The sequence below is a fragment of the Formica exsecta genome, unplaced genomic scaffold, assembly GCF_003651465.1.
Source record: "Formica exsecta isolate Colony F162 unplaced genomic scaffold, ASM365146v1 scaffold258, whole genome shotgun sequence".
Taxonomy (NCBI): Eukaryota; Metazoa; Arthropoda; class Insecta; order Hymenoptera; family Formicidae; genus Formica; species Formica exsecta.
This window is the reverse complement of record NW_021849849.1, coordinates 1,015,366-1,032,168: the sequence shown is the minus strand read 5'-3', so window position 1 is coordinate 1,032,168 and position 16,803 is coordinate 1,015,366. Positions and strand designations below refer to the sequence as shown.

At 32.2% G+C, this 16,803-nt stretch overlaps 1 protein-coding gene across 1 annotated transcript in view; it reads right to left on the bottom strand.

Moving 5' to 3' along the window:
- Nucleotides 1-16,803, bottom strand: part of LOC115236540 — a 45,693-nt gene that overhangs the window by 14,644 nt on the left and 14,246 nt on the right. Inside the window, exons 2-3 of the mRNA XM_029809059.1 lie at nucleotides 9,073-9,145; nucleotides 3,911-4,140 (exon numbers count right to left, since the gene is read on the bottom strand). Coding sequence (XP_029664919.1) covers nucleotides 3,911-4,140; nucleotides 9,073-9,145 — 303 coding nt within the window. The remainder of the gene's footprint in view (nucleotides 1-3,910; nucleotides 4,141-9,072; nucleotides 9,146-16,803) is intronic.

Below are 16,803 nucleotides of genomic sequence, written 5' to 3'. Positions count from 1 at the left end.
ATATATATATATCGATATTTCCTCTATCAATTTTAATAAATAAGAATTGAAAGGGTAAGAAAAATAAATTTATGTTTACAGTTTTTTTTCGTCACATGCTTTATTATATTAAGTAAAGCGCATAGAGATCTCTATAAATATAATTTATCTATACTTATTTAATAATAGAGCATAAATTTCGAACTTCTATGAATTACATGCATTCTTGTCAAAATTTAGAAAACCTTCGCCTATAAAAAAAAAATAAATTATGGATATATAGGACTCTATTTCTCCTCTAGCAAAAACTATAATTTATTAGAAGAAAGTAGAATATATGATTTAATTTTACGCTATCGTCTTGATTTAATTCGATGCAACTTCCGTCGAATGCGTTAAATTTTTTTTGAGCTTCTTGCAAGCAGACATGATCATCGATCATAAATTGACTAGAAAGTTGTAACGTGTGTTTGGTTTTATTTTAAACGAGTTTATATAATTGCTGAATAAATAGAGCGAAGTAGTATGAACTAGAGTTAATATATAGATTTGCGTTTTTCTTATATTTATTCATCCCTTATTACCATCAAAATATATAATACTTTATAATATAATTTTCACAAAAAAAGCTTTTTCAAATTCTGACAAGAATGCATGTAATTAATATAAATTTAAAATTATTTATTCTATTTATTCCATTATTAAATAAAATAAGTATAGGTAAATTAAATTTATAGAGACCTATGCTTTTTACTTTATATAATAAAGTCTGTAAAGAAGAAAAAGCTGTTAAACACAAATTTACTTCTCTGATTCTTCCAATTCGTTTTCATTAGAATTGATAAAGAAAATATCAGTACGCGATATATCTTCTATGCAAGAGATAATAAAAGAAAAGGAAATACGAGTGTAAAAAGCTATACGAAGGTGGCAATATGTAAAACATTAACAAAGGATCTTTACATTCAAAACAAGTCGACGCTCTAATTAATTTTGACAGAGATTGTCTCTTAATTAATTAATGTAAAAAAGAATAAAAATAAAGAATAAAAATGAAGGAAATAAAGAAAGAAAAATTCTATTTTTTTCATGTATTTATCGAGCACAACTCTTAGGGAGGGAACGTTAATTATTTACACTTAAAAGCCCGTTTTATATGATCTGTGCGTGCAGCGAATCCATGAAAATACGTTCATACATTCTAATAGGGTTTCGGGTAAATGATACACCTGTCGTTTCAGGTGTTTCGTCGGGAAAGATAGCAGATGCTTGGTCAGATCGATTTGCAATGGTGCATCACTATACAGTTAGCCGTAATATCGGCATTCGATTATCCGAAGCCGCTACTTACGGCTTATCCGCCAACATCTTAAAGAGACGCCGGCATATTATAACTCATCTATCTAGGACATTCTTGTCTGCCATATGACGCGCGCGTGCGAATGTGTGCGTGAGGATAGAGCCATCAACATTCGTGTTTTTTTTTCAAACATGATGTATCAACGACGGACTTCATAAAAAAATTAATATTAAGCGTCGTCTTTAATCATCTGTCAAGCTAACGGATCCGCGTTTTTTTCTCTCCTTTCCCCTTTTTCTTTCTCTCTTTCTCTCTTAAGCAAAACGTCGATCATCCATGCTATATAAATCATTTCTAATCGAGGAGCGGGAGGATATACCGTAGCTTTAATTTCAGAATTGTCGCGAATTACAAATTGCTATTATCGCACAGTTAAATATGTCCAATTATCGAGATGCAATATTCCATATACAGTATGCAAGGCGAGAATCGCTGCAAATTATCATCCTTAATCAATTTTAAAATACGAGTTTTATAGAAAAATATATCAAATAAAAGTTATACTTGGTTGGTATACTCTGCTTTTTAAAAAAATCTTATACTTTTTTTTTATATAAGAGTCGATTTTTTTCATTATTTTATACATAAAAATATTAACATACTAACAGAGAATCATTTTAAAAAATCAATAGTTTACGAAATATTTTAGAATTTATTTTGACATATTATGATGAAATATGTAATATCTTGTAAAGTATTCTTGAAAAATTTTCTATGATTACTTTAATACTTTTATATAAAGTATAATAAGATGAACTAATTGATATATAAAAAATAAATATTTGTATTTAATGTTATGTGAAAAATATAGCAAATATTTTAGCAGAAGAATAAGTACTTTGTAAGATATTGTATATTTTGCGCGTAAAATAAATTATATATGTTACAAAAATTTATTTTTATGATTTTATTTACATATTTTTTATGTAGAATAATTAAAAAATTTGATTCGTGTAAGAAAAAAATATGGTTCTATTAATTGCAAAATATCCTTCTCGAAATTAAATATTTTTTGTTTGAAACAATTTTCGGTAAAAGACATATTTTAGAATTTATTGAAGGAGATAATTTTGATTCATCCTGTATAATATATGAAAAATTGATCTTCCGATAATCTTCCGTTTTATTGTTAATATGATAATTGATAGAAATAATATCGTGTCACTAAACTATATTTTAGGATAATTACCAACAAAATTAACTAAAGCAATCTCACATCATGCATTTATCTTTGTCAATTTAATTATTTTTCTTGAATCTCTTTCTCATTTCTCGATGCGTCAAATTGAAGTGGAAAAATCGCTTCGTATTAATGCTCATAAAACGCATATATTAGGGCTGCGTAAGACACGGAAAGAGAAAATAAATTTGAAAAATCAAATGTCACTTTATTCGTTAAAATTACGATTATTAAGCTTTACTTCGATCAAAAATTGCTGTCCCGATTCAATCATTATTATAATCAATTAATTAGCTATCTTGTAATTATGATCATAGGCACTATTAATCAATATAGATAAATATGCCTCGAACGCTTTGGCGCGAGACTAACATCATCGATCTTCTGTCTGGCGATGTGAAGCATTGGGAGGAAACATCTAACGATAATGCGTGATTTTTAATCATCTTCGAATTTAACAGATGCGCGTTCGGTTATGCATTATACCTTCGGCATAATTTTCGCAAATCTATAAAATCTTTTCTAAAGTTTTTAAAATTATAATTATTTTTTAAGACATCTAACTTGCTACTTTCAAGTGTATATATGCAAAATCCGAATTATTATTTGCAGTTAAATAGAATATCTTTTTTCGCTCAAACCCTTTTTTTTTTTGAGCATTGAGAATTTTTCGTTACGAATAAAATTTTGATTAACTGCCAAAAATAATAAAAAGAATTTTAATGAGCATCATGCTAAAACGTTTCCGTGCATTGGCTCACTTTTTCGCATGTGAAAAAGTATAAAATTTAACTGTAAAGTCTGCATCCATTTTATCTCTTTCTTATCTACTCAATGGACGATCCTTGCGTGTTGCATATCATCCCCAATAAAATTCGAATCTAGAAATTGTTGTATCACGCAAACACGAATAATGGAAATTTGGATTATACACAGTCTGGGTTTTCTTAAACACTTATTTCGTTTCTGTTTATATATACTTTGGGTCTTCTTATAAGATGAATATTTTATAACCTTTCGTCATTAGTTCCGCCTGGAGAGCACAAACAGCGAGTGTATATTTTAATCATTCGCAAATAATTCATTTCATACTCGGTTCTCTTCCGCGTGCGTTTCTCGTGTATATCCTCAGAAAATTCACTATTCTTTAAGAATGAAATAACTCATGTTATAAATATAACTATAAATATAATCACTTCCTTTAAAATTGTTCTGTATAATAATTTTGTAGTCAACAGTGCGATATACAAAATGTTTCGAAACTGATAGTATAATCGACAAGGTAGTAATGATATCGCAAAAAAAATAAGATGAAATTATAGAATAAATTTTTTCTTTCGTTAAATTGTATTATTTGTTAATGATGAATAAATAGTTTCATAAGCACTGACCTGGGAAAAGCAAGTCTGAGGTCGGCTCTGAGTTTATTCAACAGCTCGCTGACCGACGTGAATTGTCTCAAGGTCATTTCGCCACTTCCGGATGCGTAACCGGAACTCGAACTGGTTGTCGATGGCAAGGTACCTTGAGAATCTTGAACTGTTCCTAATGGGCGTCTTCCCCATCGTCTCAGTGCGATTGCGTAATCTTCAGCATTGTACGTAGGTGGTCTTAAACGTTCCTACGAATAATTTGATCAGTTACATACAATCTTAATCTCTCTCTCCTATTATATTAATATCGCATTTAATATAGAAACTAGCGCTAAATAATTTACAATCATGATAACCATATTAATAAAATATATATTAATAAAATACATCATCGAAATTTAATTCGTATAGTATGAGAGAGCTCGGAATCTCGACATCGTTGTGGTCCGATGAGAAAAAGATAGAGGAACAATAGCAGAGAGAGAGAGTTTGCGTATGTGTAACGTGTTCGTATAAAGCACTCATGAAAGAATTTGACGGATTAATAGCCGTAAAAGTTGGAATGATATATCGACTTGTTTTGTATCATGTGATATTTACGATGTCGCATTCCTAAATGGATCAGTCGTACTCGTGCTGTGTGTATATAAACATAAACAAAGCGGCCGAGGTCGAGCGCCGAGCTCACTCTTCCCCTTCTACCGCCCTTTCCCACCTCGCTCGCGCGACAGTATCTACACAGGCTTCGAGATAGATAGACAGAGAGAGAGAGAAACTGTTTCTCGTTTAATATCATTTCGACTATCAGGAGGATTAGTTCGCAAGCTTATTCGTGTCATATGAAAGAATTACGCATCGACATATGTAATATATTTATATATATATATACTCACATAGCGATATACATGCACACTCATTTTCTCTTTTTCTCTCACGTAATTTATATTATCAAGAGTGACAAAACTTATCTAATCATATTTCAACTCGTTTATTAATAATTAATGATAAAAATTATTATATATGATATTTTTCGCGTATTATATATACCTACATATTCCTTAAAACAGGGACACAAGTAAACGTTACCTCACGCGATTGATCATAGAATAGAGAATTTCTAAAGTTGTGAAAGTTTTTTTTTTTCTATTTGATAGAGTTAATCGTATAACCTACGCGTACTTTTCTCTTGATAGAAAGCACTCTATTCATTAAAGATTAAGATGTAGGGAATTTGACCAATCAGATCCAAGCAAGGATCTTTACTTTTTCTCTTTGGTTACGTCAATCTCAATCGTTAATGCATGATCTATGGAACTTAATGTCGCGTTTAATAGAAATTAGCGCCAAATTCAATTCGTGACAAATATATTTGATTCGCGTAGTACATGCTCGTAGTCAACATCGGATCGTGGCGTCGTTATGAGATCGAAGCTCGATAGATTTGATAATATCCGCGGATATAATCGCGATCGAGCATCGGAAGTGTAAAAGAAGTATCAGATGATCGTCGTATTATACGCAGATACATTATTTCGCGTATATTGTCTGCAATTACGTGCGTATAATATCGGGAGTGCCGACAATAGTATCGGGAACGTCGAGAGAAGCATCGGGAACATTGAGGGAAAAATGGCGGGAATGCCAAGAGAATTGGCGGGAACACCAATATAAAATAGCATCAAAAATGCCGAGAAAATTAATAAGTTATCGAAAATAAATATCGCCCGTAAATAAACGTGTTGCGAGTGTCGAGGAAAAGTGTCGGACGATCGTTATATTATGCGTGGATACAGTATATATTGTGAATATATATGACACTTTCGAGAAATTAAGCCTGCACGTAGCTTTGTGACATCCAGATAAATTCGTCGTCGACAATGGATCTGATAGACTGATGGTATCGTTGTAACAGCTATATAGTGAGTATAATAAATTCATTTATTATACCTGCATGATTTTAATAATATGTTTAATTACATTATATCATTTGCGCAGTTTGACAGAGATTTTATTATTCTTGTTGCACTTACGTTATTTGATAAAAGAATATTAAAAATAAAATTATTATTTTAATAATAAATTTAGTAATTATTTATCTTAAGTAAAATTTAAAAAATATATACATTTTTTTATTTGTGAAATAAAGATATACGTATTTTCAATTTTAATAGAAAAATTCCCTTTTATTGATATTTTAATTTTTTTCTTTAATCGATTCTTTAATTGTATCATCATGAGTGGTTTAATTAGCGCAGTTATATATTATAGACAAATATATTTCACCATTGCTGAAACAGGCTTGATGAAATAGATTTTTATTTGATGTAGCAAAATAACCCTCTTTTACCTGATATTTAAGCGGCATGACTCGATTGAAGTAGAAAGATAATCATGATTAATTAGATTACTTATCGATTTGTAAAAATAGTAGACATTGAGTAAAAAAAAATTTCATGAAATTTCATTTTTATATGCCGGGTTTATTTATAAATTAAAAAAAAAAGAAGTACAGAATCGTTGAATTCCGATGCATTGGATTAAATTTAATATATGAATTAAAAATGAGTGAGCTTAAAATAGTGAATATTTCGATGTACATCACGTCATGCTATCATTAACTTGTCCTTTCTTTCGTCCCGTTTTTTAACAGGATGTAGGCTTGTGAAAGTTAATAAAGTGTGACAAAGCAATTTTTTCTGTTTATAACGATGACTATCTCTGATATTAATGCATGTGATTTATATTAAATATTAAAAAATTTGTGATTAATACAGTCATCGCTTAAAAAAAATTTTTCATATAGTAAATACAATTAAAAACATAAATATATATTTATAAAAATGTGATACATTTTTAACATGTAAATGCTAAAAACAATGCTGTGTGTTGATTTGTATTAATATTGCAGGATTTATATATATATAATATGTGCTATAAATACGTAAACTTATTCCTCGGCTTTGACAATAAAAAATACACCATGTTTTTTTCCCACTCATGAATAACGCAGCACTGAAACGAATCTCGTCAGCGATGTTTTCTCGCTAATACGCCCCATTGTGCTCCACGCGAACAAATTACGTAAAATTTGATTTACTTTCATGCTTACGGTTTATGTAGAATGTATAAATTATAAAGAAATCCGCTATTTTTTGACGCACACGCGGAAGCAGAATGAATTATTCAAATGAGTCAATTACATTCGGACTCGTTCCCGTTCCCGAAGCATGTACGGTTCTCTTCTTTCGATATAACGCGCATTTATCAAACAGCAGAGTGATTAGCTGATTCGATGTCTTGAAAATTCGTAACAACAAGAAATCTCTGGGAGAAAGGTGGAGAACACTAGACAAAATTTCAATTAAGTAAATTATATATGTGCAAGAGTTTTTATATTTTCGAATATTATTCTTAAATTTTTATTCGCGAAACTTTTATTTGCGTGAATGATTTCAGACAGGTATTAGTTCAGAGATTGAGAAACTAAAAAGCCGCGGAAGAATTTTACTTTTAAGTCTAGATGTATAGTTAGCGAAAAAGAAGATTTTTAAATGCGAGAGAAAAGAACTGATGCTTGAAGATTTCAGGAACATATTTAAATTAATTATACGACGTAAGGATTATCAATAATCATTAATTAATCATAATAAAGTGAAAGTATCAGTTGTTGAACTAGACTAGATTCCTAAAAATTCAATTTTTATTAATATTAAGCTTTTAATCCATGCCTGAAACAATACGAATTTATCAAATAAAATTAAATATGTAGATTTTTATGAGAAAAAAAAAAAAAAAAACATTTTGTATATAAAATATTAATCGCATTTTCTAAAAATTTTTGTTTTTTTGATAAATACTTAGAAAAAGTTTTTTTTAGAAAAATCTTGATATTTCACTTTATTTCATATAAATTCGTATTTTTTAAATATACGGGGATTAAAACAAGCTTAATATCAATAAAAATGTATATTTTTATTCTTAAGTATTTATTGCTATCAGTATTAGAAACTTTGACGATCGCGCTCGTTGTTTTTGCTTTGTCTTGTCTTTGCGAGGTATTGTAATGATAAAAGATAGGATTCTGCAACAATTGTGCTATCTTCAATATCGGTTATTAATCGACAAATTGAAAGAGAAAGAGATGATTCTTTTGCTATTTTCGAGTTTTTAACGCAGAGTGAAAGAAAATGTGAAATTGATACGCACCATCGCCTAAAATTGGTGATCTTTTTTTATAACAACGCTTTCGATGAATCATCAATTTTATATTCGTTTATATATTCCTTCCGCAATTTGAGTGAAATCGCCGTGCGTTCCTCGCTGACTTTCTCGCTACGACGGAACATTGCATATGATTATGCGCGCGATATCTCGTCACAGTCGATCTAATTTCCAGATCATCCGCGAGCGATTTCCATTTTCGTTCGACGAATCGAATAATTTTGATCTTGGCATAAAACTTTCACGTCCATATAAAATGTTAAAGTGAAAACATATCAGGACAGCGATGCTGATATATTGAATTGATACAACTAATCTATTCCCAATTAATCGAATCGCTCGTGGATAATTACACTGCATCGCTATTACGGTATGCATTAATATCTACAGGAATTGTTATAAATTGTAACATTCGACGCATATGATCAGATTTCGTTAATTATATAAACAACAGTATATAAAAAAAATTCAGATTATTTTTTTTTACCTGTTATATAAATTTATACTATAAATAGTCGAAAACACGTACACGCAGGAATATTTATGACATGTTATGCAATGCGTAAAGTTGTATGTGCGTATATATGCCGTTAGCGACAAGGTCAAGGCGGGAAGTGACTTTGCTACTTTTAGCTCGGAAGGCCGTTTCTCTCAGTATTAATATATATACTCTTTCTCTTTCTCGCGTATGTCAACTAAGTCTAGGCGATGGAGTTCTCACGGTAATACGGCGCAAAGACGAGAATCGACTGTTTTGCCGGTTCCACTATCTGTCTTTTCCATCAGAAACATCCTGCCGATATTGCCGCGTGCGTGGAACGTGTGATCGTTTAACGCGTCTCAAGTTACGTCATAAAGCTTCCGTGTCGAGTTTACACGCCAGCTGATTGGCACGCGACGCAATCGCGTTTCAATGTTATTCGTTACATCGTAAATTACTTAATGTCTTTATACGCTACCTTTTCCGGCTGTGGTCCCCATGGTTTCACGACCAGCAGCTCTTCCTCCGCATTGGGCGCCATGTCCGACTCGCTGAAAAAAAAAAAAAAAAAACACAAATATTATTATTCGAAAAGTAATCGCTAATTTTAGTTTGTTTGATTTTATATCAAGAACTTTAAAAAATTCTCTGGATAAAATTCGATCAATTATACCGAAATTTCGAAAATAAAATAAGCCAACTTTTTGTACGTTACAATGCATTGAGGTATTATAAAATCAACATCTACACAAGTAAAATTGATCGACAAGTAGCTGATAAATAAATGATTAATACACAATCGCAATAATATTTTATTTTCCTAAATCAATTAAATTAAATTATTTTTAAATTATTCTATCTACTATCATACAATTTTACGCTGTATTAACGAAGTGAAACGCGCAAATATGAAACCGTACAATTTTATCCCATGATCGTTCATTTTTTTTCAGAAAAAGATACGGATACTTAAAATTAAAATTCATAGACATAAAAACGTATTATTAATGAAACAATATCTCGTTTCGAGCAGCAAGCTTTAAAAGACGCGTTGCATTTCTTGAAAAGTACTTTCGCGTCGCTTTCTTGCGATCGATGCGGAATGTTGTATTTAATTAGCGAATGGCGTACATACATAGCTCTGTCGATCGTTCGAGTTGTAGAACGGCTCCATGGAATTTGCTTCGCGGTATTTTCAAACGGTACCTTACTCACGTGGTGCGTTCCGCCAGAATGAAGGCGAACGATGGTGCGCACCAATTCCGAGTGCGTTATTTTAACAATTTTCTAAATGGAAATTTTCATTTTATAATTCAATAAATTTTACAAATTTTACCATAATTTTATAAATTTTTATATAATTGTAATATAATTTTAATTTTTAATTTACATCAAATCGATGTAAATTTCACCTTATCCTGAAAAGACATACATTCGCCCGAATTCTATCGAATTGCAAGGTGTTAATTATTTATTAAAAATTCGATAAATAGAATTAACTCGATCAACGGAAGACTTTGAATTAAATTAATAATTTTTGATCGATAATAACGTTTCATGCGAATGCGATCCGTATCGATGATTCACGTGAGACATAGATCTTGTGAAAGAATCATTTGTGATAGTAATCACAGGTTGTATTAGCGCAAAGATTTCGGTTATCACGATCGCGATTTTACACCTGCACACTTGCCCGGTATGCAGATAATCTTATCCGTCGAGATAAAGGCGAAACACACCTCTTCTCGCGAAGAGCTGGCATTTCACGGTCCGATGCCGCGCGTAGCGCAATGATTCCGCTAGATAGGATGATACTACGAGGACATGGATCACGGATGCTTAGTTTTGTAGGTTAGCAACGATATAATAATGGGAGTCACGATGATCGTGCCGCGATCATGATGGGCATCGATGACTCGATGGCAAGCCGAGTGAATCAGAAATGCACTATTACAGTTGACGGACTCTTGTCGTAACCCTTACGAATTATCGTGACTACGTTGATTCACGCAATTTGAAAATTACTCTTGATAATAATATCATATTATAATCGGTATATTAAACATAGCGTATATCATCGTTGACAGACTTTCTAATCACGGACATTTCATCGCGCAAGATTGTAAGTTAGTAAATGGAGTATGTCTAATTCATAAAGAATTTAATTTAATTTGATTTAGGAAAATAAAATCGTTGCGATTGTGTATTAATTATTTATTTATCAGCTACTTATCGATCAATTTTGCTTTTGTGAATGTCGATTTTATAGTGTCTCAATATATTGTGACATATGAAAAGTTAACTCATCTTATTTTCGAAATTTATATATAATTGGATTCTACAGTATAACTTTCACCTAGAGAAATTTTAAAATTCTTGATATATGTATATTTGTAAAAAAGTTCTGGCAGTTTTAAACATAGACATATGTAGTGTTGACTTAACATTTTCTTTATATAAAATTTCGTAATAACTTGTTCAAAATTACGATAAAGATAAAAAAACTATCCAAACATTTTTATAAAAAATTTTATTTTCTCTCAAAATAAATTTTAAACATATTTTCTCGAATGCGAAAAATTTGGGGAATTTTAGTTCTCAAATAAAAATTTTCTCAAAGTGTCTATAAAAATAAAAAAAATTTTTCTGTGATGTAACTTAAGTCTTGAGAGTTCCGATAGTCTCTCAAGAATTCTATTAATTATTCTCATGCATATTCTTAATATTCGAAATGATAAAAAAAAAAAAAAGAAATAAAAAATATTTGTATAATTTCAATTTTTTATTACAATTTTTTTTAAGTTCTATGGACGAAATTTTTGTTTAGAAATGTAGCACTTTTTTTGCATAACGCTTTAATAGTTTTATCGGAAAACGTTGTATCAAACTGATTTAATCCATCTTGATTGAATAAGTTATTTTCGAATTTTAAACGAATTTTTATATAACGAAAAATGTAAATTTATATAATTTTTCTTCAATTTTTTTTACTAATGATTCATCCTCTAATCATCTCTTAATAATCAATGAAAATATTTCTTTAAACATATAAAGAAAAGAGCTTTGAAATTTTCTTTAAAAACACAAAGTTCTTTAATTATATCGAAATTCTGAGAATGGGTTGCGAATTTTGCAGAGATCACACTCTCTCGGACGTCGCGCGTGGACCTCTTCTCGCGGAAGCGCTGCGGATGCATGCGTGCATGCGTACATGCGTACATACATGCGGGTATACTTGAAACGCGTTCTTGGATGTAACGCGGGGAAAAAAAGTACACGGCGTAAGTACGTATACCTACTGCTCGGAGACAGCCGAGGCATTGACCCGCGCGCGAGCGGTTAGTCACACACATACATATGCACGACCGATATATGCGCGCCTACTACGCCAATACATGTACATACACAGGCATGGTGCTTTAATAGCGTTAAACGACGCGCACTCCCTCCATTTATATCTCTTCGCGGCTACCGCTGCGCCTCGAAACAATTCGCCACCGTATCCGCCACAGGTTTCCGTAATGTACGTTAGACCGCAGGCAGGCTATAGTTGTCGACGATAGTAACAATGCTACAATGAAATCCTTTTATTGCGAACTCGTCTGGACGGAATTTTAATTTACGAGAGACATCTGTTTCTCAGAATGGAGAGTTGGAGACTCAGAATAGAGAGATTCCACTATATTTGCAATGTAACAAGAGATCAACATTTTTATTCTTTGAAATATACATATAAACCGTAATACAAAATGCGAAACGCAAATGAAATCTTTCGTTTTCATCAAATATTATGTTCATATGTTGTAATATTTATTTTTTTTTATAAAAAAAAAAACCATATTTTTTTGCTAGAAAATATCTACTTTCGGCGCCGAGTAGTGATCAGACAGCTTTTAATCTAATCGAAGATAATCACTCTAGATTTCACAATGTTTTCAAACGCGACACATTTATATTTCTTATCAAACTTCAACTGGACGTACATTTTGATGCTAATGCAAAATTCTATTTAAAATTTAAGAATAAATGTTCATAAAAGGAAATGCCTCACCGATCATTTTTATTTTAAAATTTATCTTGTGATTTGCATTTTGAAGATAGGAGGCCGCTTCTGATTTCTGAGAGATATACCATTTTATTTTTTTACTTATCAATCTATGTCCATCTTAAAGAAATCATTCCTAATGACTTTGATATATGTTATTACAAGGCATAATCTTTAGTAATTTTCAATAAATTTTAGTTGACGCATTCATAATTTATTCGAAAGTTATAAACAATCAAAGTGGAATATCAAGAATGTGCTTCCTGTGTAAAATAGAATCTTTGACACAACGTGTCACATTAAATATTTATTGAAGAGAAAAAGTAAATGTATGAGAGAGGAAGAGGCAAAGCGTCTCATTTGCATTCCTACCTCAAAAAATTTCTAATCTAATCACTAGCTCAACTTCGAATTAAATTAAATATAATCTAAGATTAAGTTAAATTTGATTAGATAATTTGTGGCATGAGAACTCTGCTGCGGGAGCTCTCTTCCCTGCCTACGCATTTACTTCGCATTTAATAAATAATAATAAATAATAAGCAACTACTCTGAATTATTGAGATCAAAAAAGAGACTTAAGATGTACGATAAAAATATCTGTGTTTGTTACTTCTTGAATATAAACACAGTTCTAATTTATATTTTTTAGAAAATAGTTTTAATATTTGACCTATTTTTACCAGTTGAAAACAGCTTTCGACATGTGATTATACGCATTTCTGAGTTTTATTGAGGATAACGATAAATTAATAGGCTTTCTTATAGGAAAGTTATTCATGGACTTTTTAAGTGTCCACTGTGACATCGTTTTCTTCATTTAAAAATTTCAAATTAAGTGTAAAAAGTAGTAAAGTAGAAAAATAGTAAAAATAGGAAAGTGATTAAAAGAGATATGTCTCACTTATCAATAACTAGAAGCGTCTTAGATGTGGTTCGAAATGCAAATTACTTAGGATTTTATCACAAGATGTACGTATCTCAAATAAAAGTAGTGAGATATATGTCCTCTTTTATGAATATTTACAGAATTAAGAATTTTTGAAGCATTCATAATATAATTTGCGAGATAATCGTTCGAAACAAAATGTTCTCTTGTCATTAAATAGTAATAATATGATTCTTTTTGGTGTGAGGATAAAAGGACATTTTCAAAGACTTGCTTCATAGAGCTATAAAGAAAAATACACAAAGTCATCGTCCATTGTCTAAAAAATAGATAGGCACTGCAGCGCATAGGCACGTCGACGCGACTCGTTGAAACAATTGTTCTTGTATAGTCGAACTGTTGCATAACGAAAAATGTCGGTGGACCTAATATCCGATCATTACCTCGTAATAACCGAGCCAATTCAATCAAGTTTGCATTGATAACAGTATTGAAATAACAGATTCGATTTCTTTTCTCCCTCTCCCTTTTTCTCTCTCGCGTTTAAAAGATGACGCTAATTGATCGCATCAATTTAAAAGTCAAATTTATTTCGACGTTACGTAATCATTGCAACGACGTAATCCATGATATAATATCCGTATAGTGGAAGCACACAACGGTATTGAATCCACGTTCCACGATTATTAAAGTCGGAGTCGCGTACCAGCATCAGCGCGGTCGAAAGGTATACGGTTGAATACAAGAAGGGGTCATCTCTAGAGCGATTGCGGGGAGGATGGGGAAGGAAGACATTGTAAGCATCACGATGCCCGTAATGCCTTTCCGTTGAGCATTCGCCGCATCAGATATCGCGGCGCGGATGAGCGGAGGAACACGTCTCGAGAGCGAAGGAACGCGATCGGACGCGGAGAAGAGGCGCCACGATCTTCGGGACCCCGGATCGTCGATCTTGACGGCCATTAGCGGGATACACGTGAGTCCAGGAGGGATTCTTCCGTTATGACTGTTCCGGGAGTTATGCGCGGTGGAATGTTGACCGATGCCCGGAAATGCACAGTCGATCTTCCATACCTGATTCCTCGCCGATTGCCAAAGAAATACGTTCCGTATTTACCCCGCGGGGATTTTGCAAAAACCAAACCGGACGCTCGCAAGCTCTTTTACGCGATATATAAGGTAAACGTACCAGTTCCTGAACAAGATTGATTCATAAATAAAAATATGTATTTTTATTGATATTAAGCTTCTTTTAATCCATATCTTAGAAAATACGAATTTATAAAATAAAGTTGAATATTTAGATTTTTTGACGAGAAAATTTTGAAAAACATTTTGTACATGAAATACGCATTTTCTAAGAAAACAATTAATATTTCTCTTTATTTTATAAATTCGTATTTTTAAGATGTGGATTAAAAGAAGCTTAATATCATTAAAAATGCATATTTTTGTTCAGAAAACGAATTGATCCGTTTATCTCAGGCTAAAATTATCGCCTTAAATATATATACACGTCGAAATAAATCTTTGAAATTTTTTTACGATCGATTAATTGTACATTAGAAAATAATGCGTGTTTTTTATGCTTTATTATTATTTTTGTCATAACAAGAATTCGTACCGACAAATATACAATATGATAAAGTTATTTTCCGTACGCATATATGATAACAATTATGTAATTATCTGATATCTTAAATAATCACATACGAACTACTTGTCATGGGATTTCTAATATTCTAGTCCGGAATAGTGAACTGCCTAGAGTCATTTAGAATATATTAAATCGTGTACGCGCGCGCGGTAAATGTGATCAAGAAATAGCTACTTCAGTCACGTATCATCGTATATTGTAATCACGATATCGTGCAATCTCTATATTATTATTATTAAATAATCATATGGAAATAAGTTTTCGATATTTCCGCAAAATCACGCTGCATTCCTTTCTAAATCAAGAAACGTCTCTCGCGATTCTTCCCAAAATTAAGATTCCTATTAATATTATCTAATGCAGTCTCGCATTATTTAAAATATAAACATATCCATTATATATACACGCTATGATATTTCAATCGTATCGATTATATTGCTTCTAATCGAATATATCTAGCACATTGAAGCACTTTATTCGTCATGCATCGTAAAATACATTAAATAAGGCCCGATGACCTCGATCTAGGAAGAGGAAGATTCAGGATGCGTGGCAACCAGGATCTCGAGAACGGGAAAGCCACTGGACTATATATGTTGATTACAGAGTTCGGTCCTGCCGATGAATCGCTGTCGTAGTTTTACGATTATAGGAAAAGAAAGAACAAAAAAAATACGTGACGAGAGAGAGAGAGAGAGGGAGAGGAGGAAGAGGAAAAAAAGATAGGGTGGGGGGAGGAGCTGCAGGCCAGGACGATAATAAATGCGAGATCAGATCTGGTTGCTTGTTTTATTGGTGTGAACTCGCTCGAGCGAGCAACGCGATCCAGATTTATTTAAATATCATACTATAAATGCCCAGAGACGAGACGGCCAGTTATAAACATCTACGGGGTAAGACTCGTCCAGGATAATCCGTCACCGATCACCCCGATAAGGGTGAACCCGTTCTTGACGTCGCTTATAGCATATCGTTAATAACTTTGTAAATATAGTGACACTAGACTATTATATTACATCGTAAACTTATAATGTCTAAAGACAGTCTTATCGAGAATAATCGCGCGATATCATTTCGGATCAATCGTCGATCGATCACGAGGATTTTTCGAGTCATCGAGAGACGCGTAAAAGACAGAGATATAAAATAACGAAGATATAATTTAATTAAATACGCTTCGTATTTTTACAACATTTGCAAAACGCTTTAATATCTCAAAATCATAAATCATAGGCGGAAATTTAGCACATTTCGAATAAACGTGATACTCTCGCCGATCGTGAAAATGACTGACGCTTTCTTGAAATCGGAGTCGAATCGAGAACAGTTCGACGGGGAAGAGGATTCGTATGATGATACACAACGCCATACTCGCAGGAAATTGAAGTCATTAATGCTCGATCAAGAGACAGCGAGTAACGCCCATTGCCATTGGTCGAGATGTGCGTAGCATCGAGTCATTTCGATACGCGTGTATACTTTCTACTTTTAAAGACCAAAAAGACGCGTATAGTTTTTGTCGTTGGGATGTTTCTCTCGTAAAAACTCGATCAACGAGATTGAGATCCGTGCGTGAAATTGAATCCTTATTCCACGCGTACTCTCCTCGCAAAAAAAA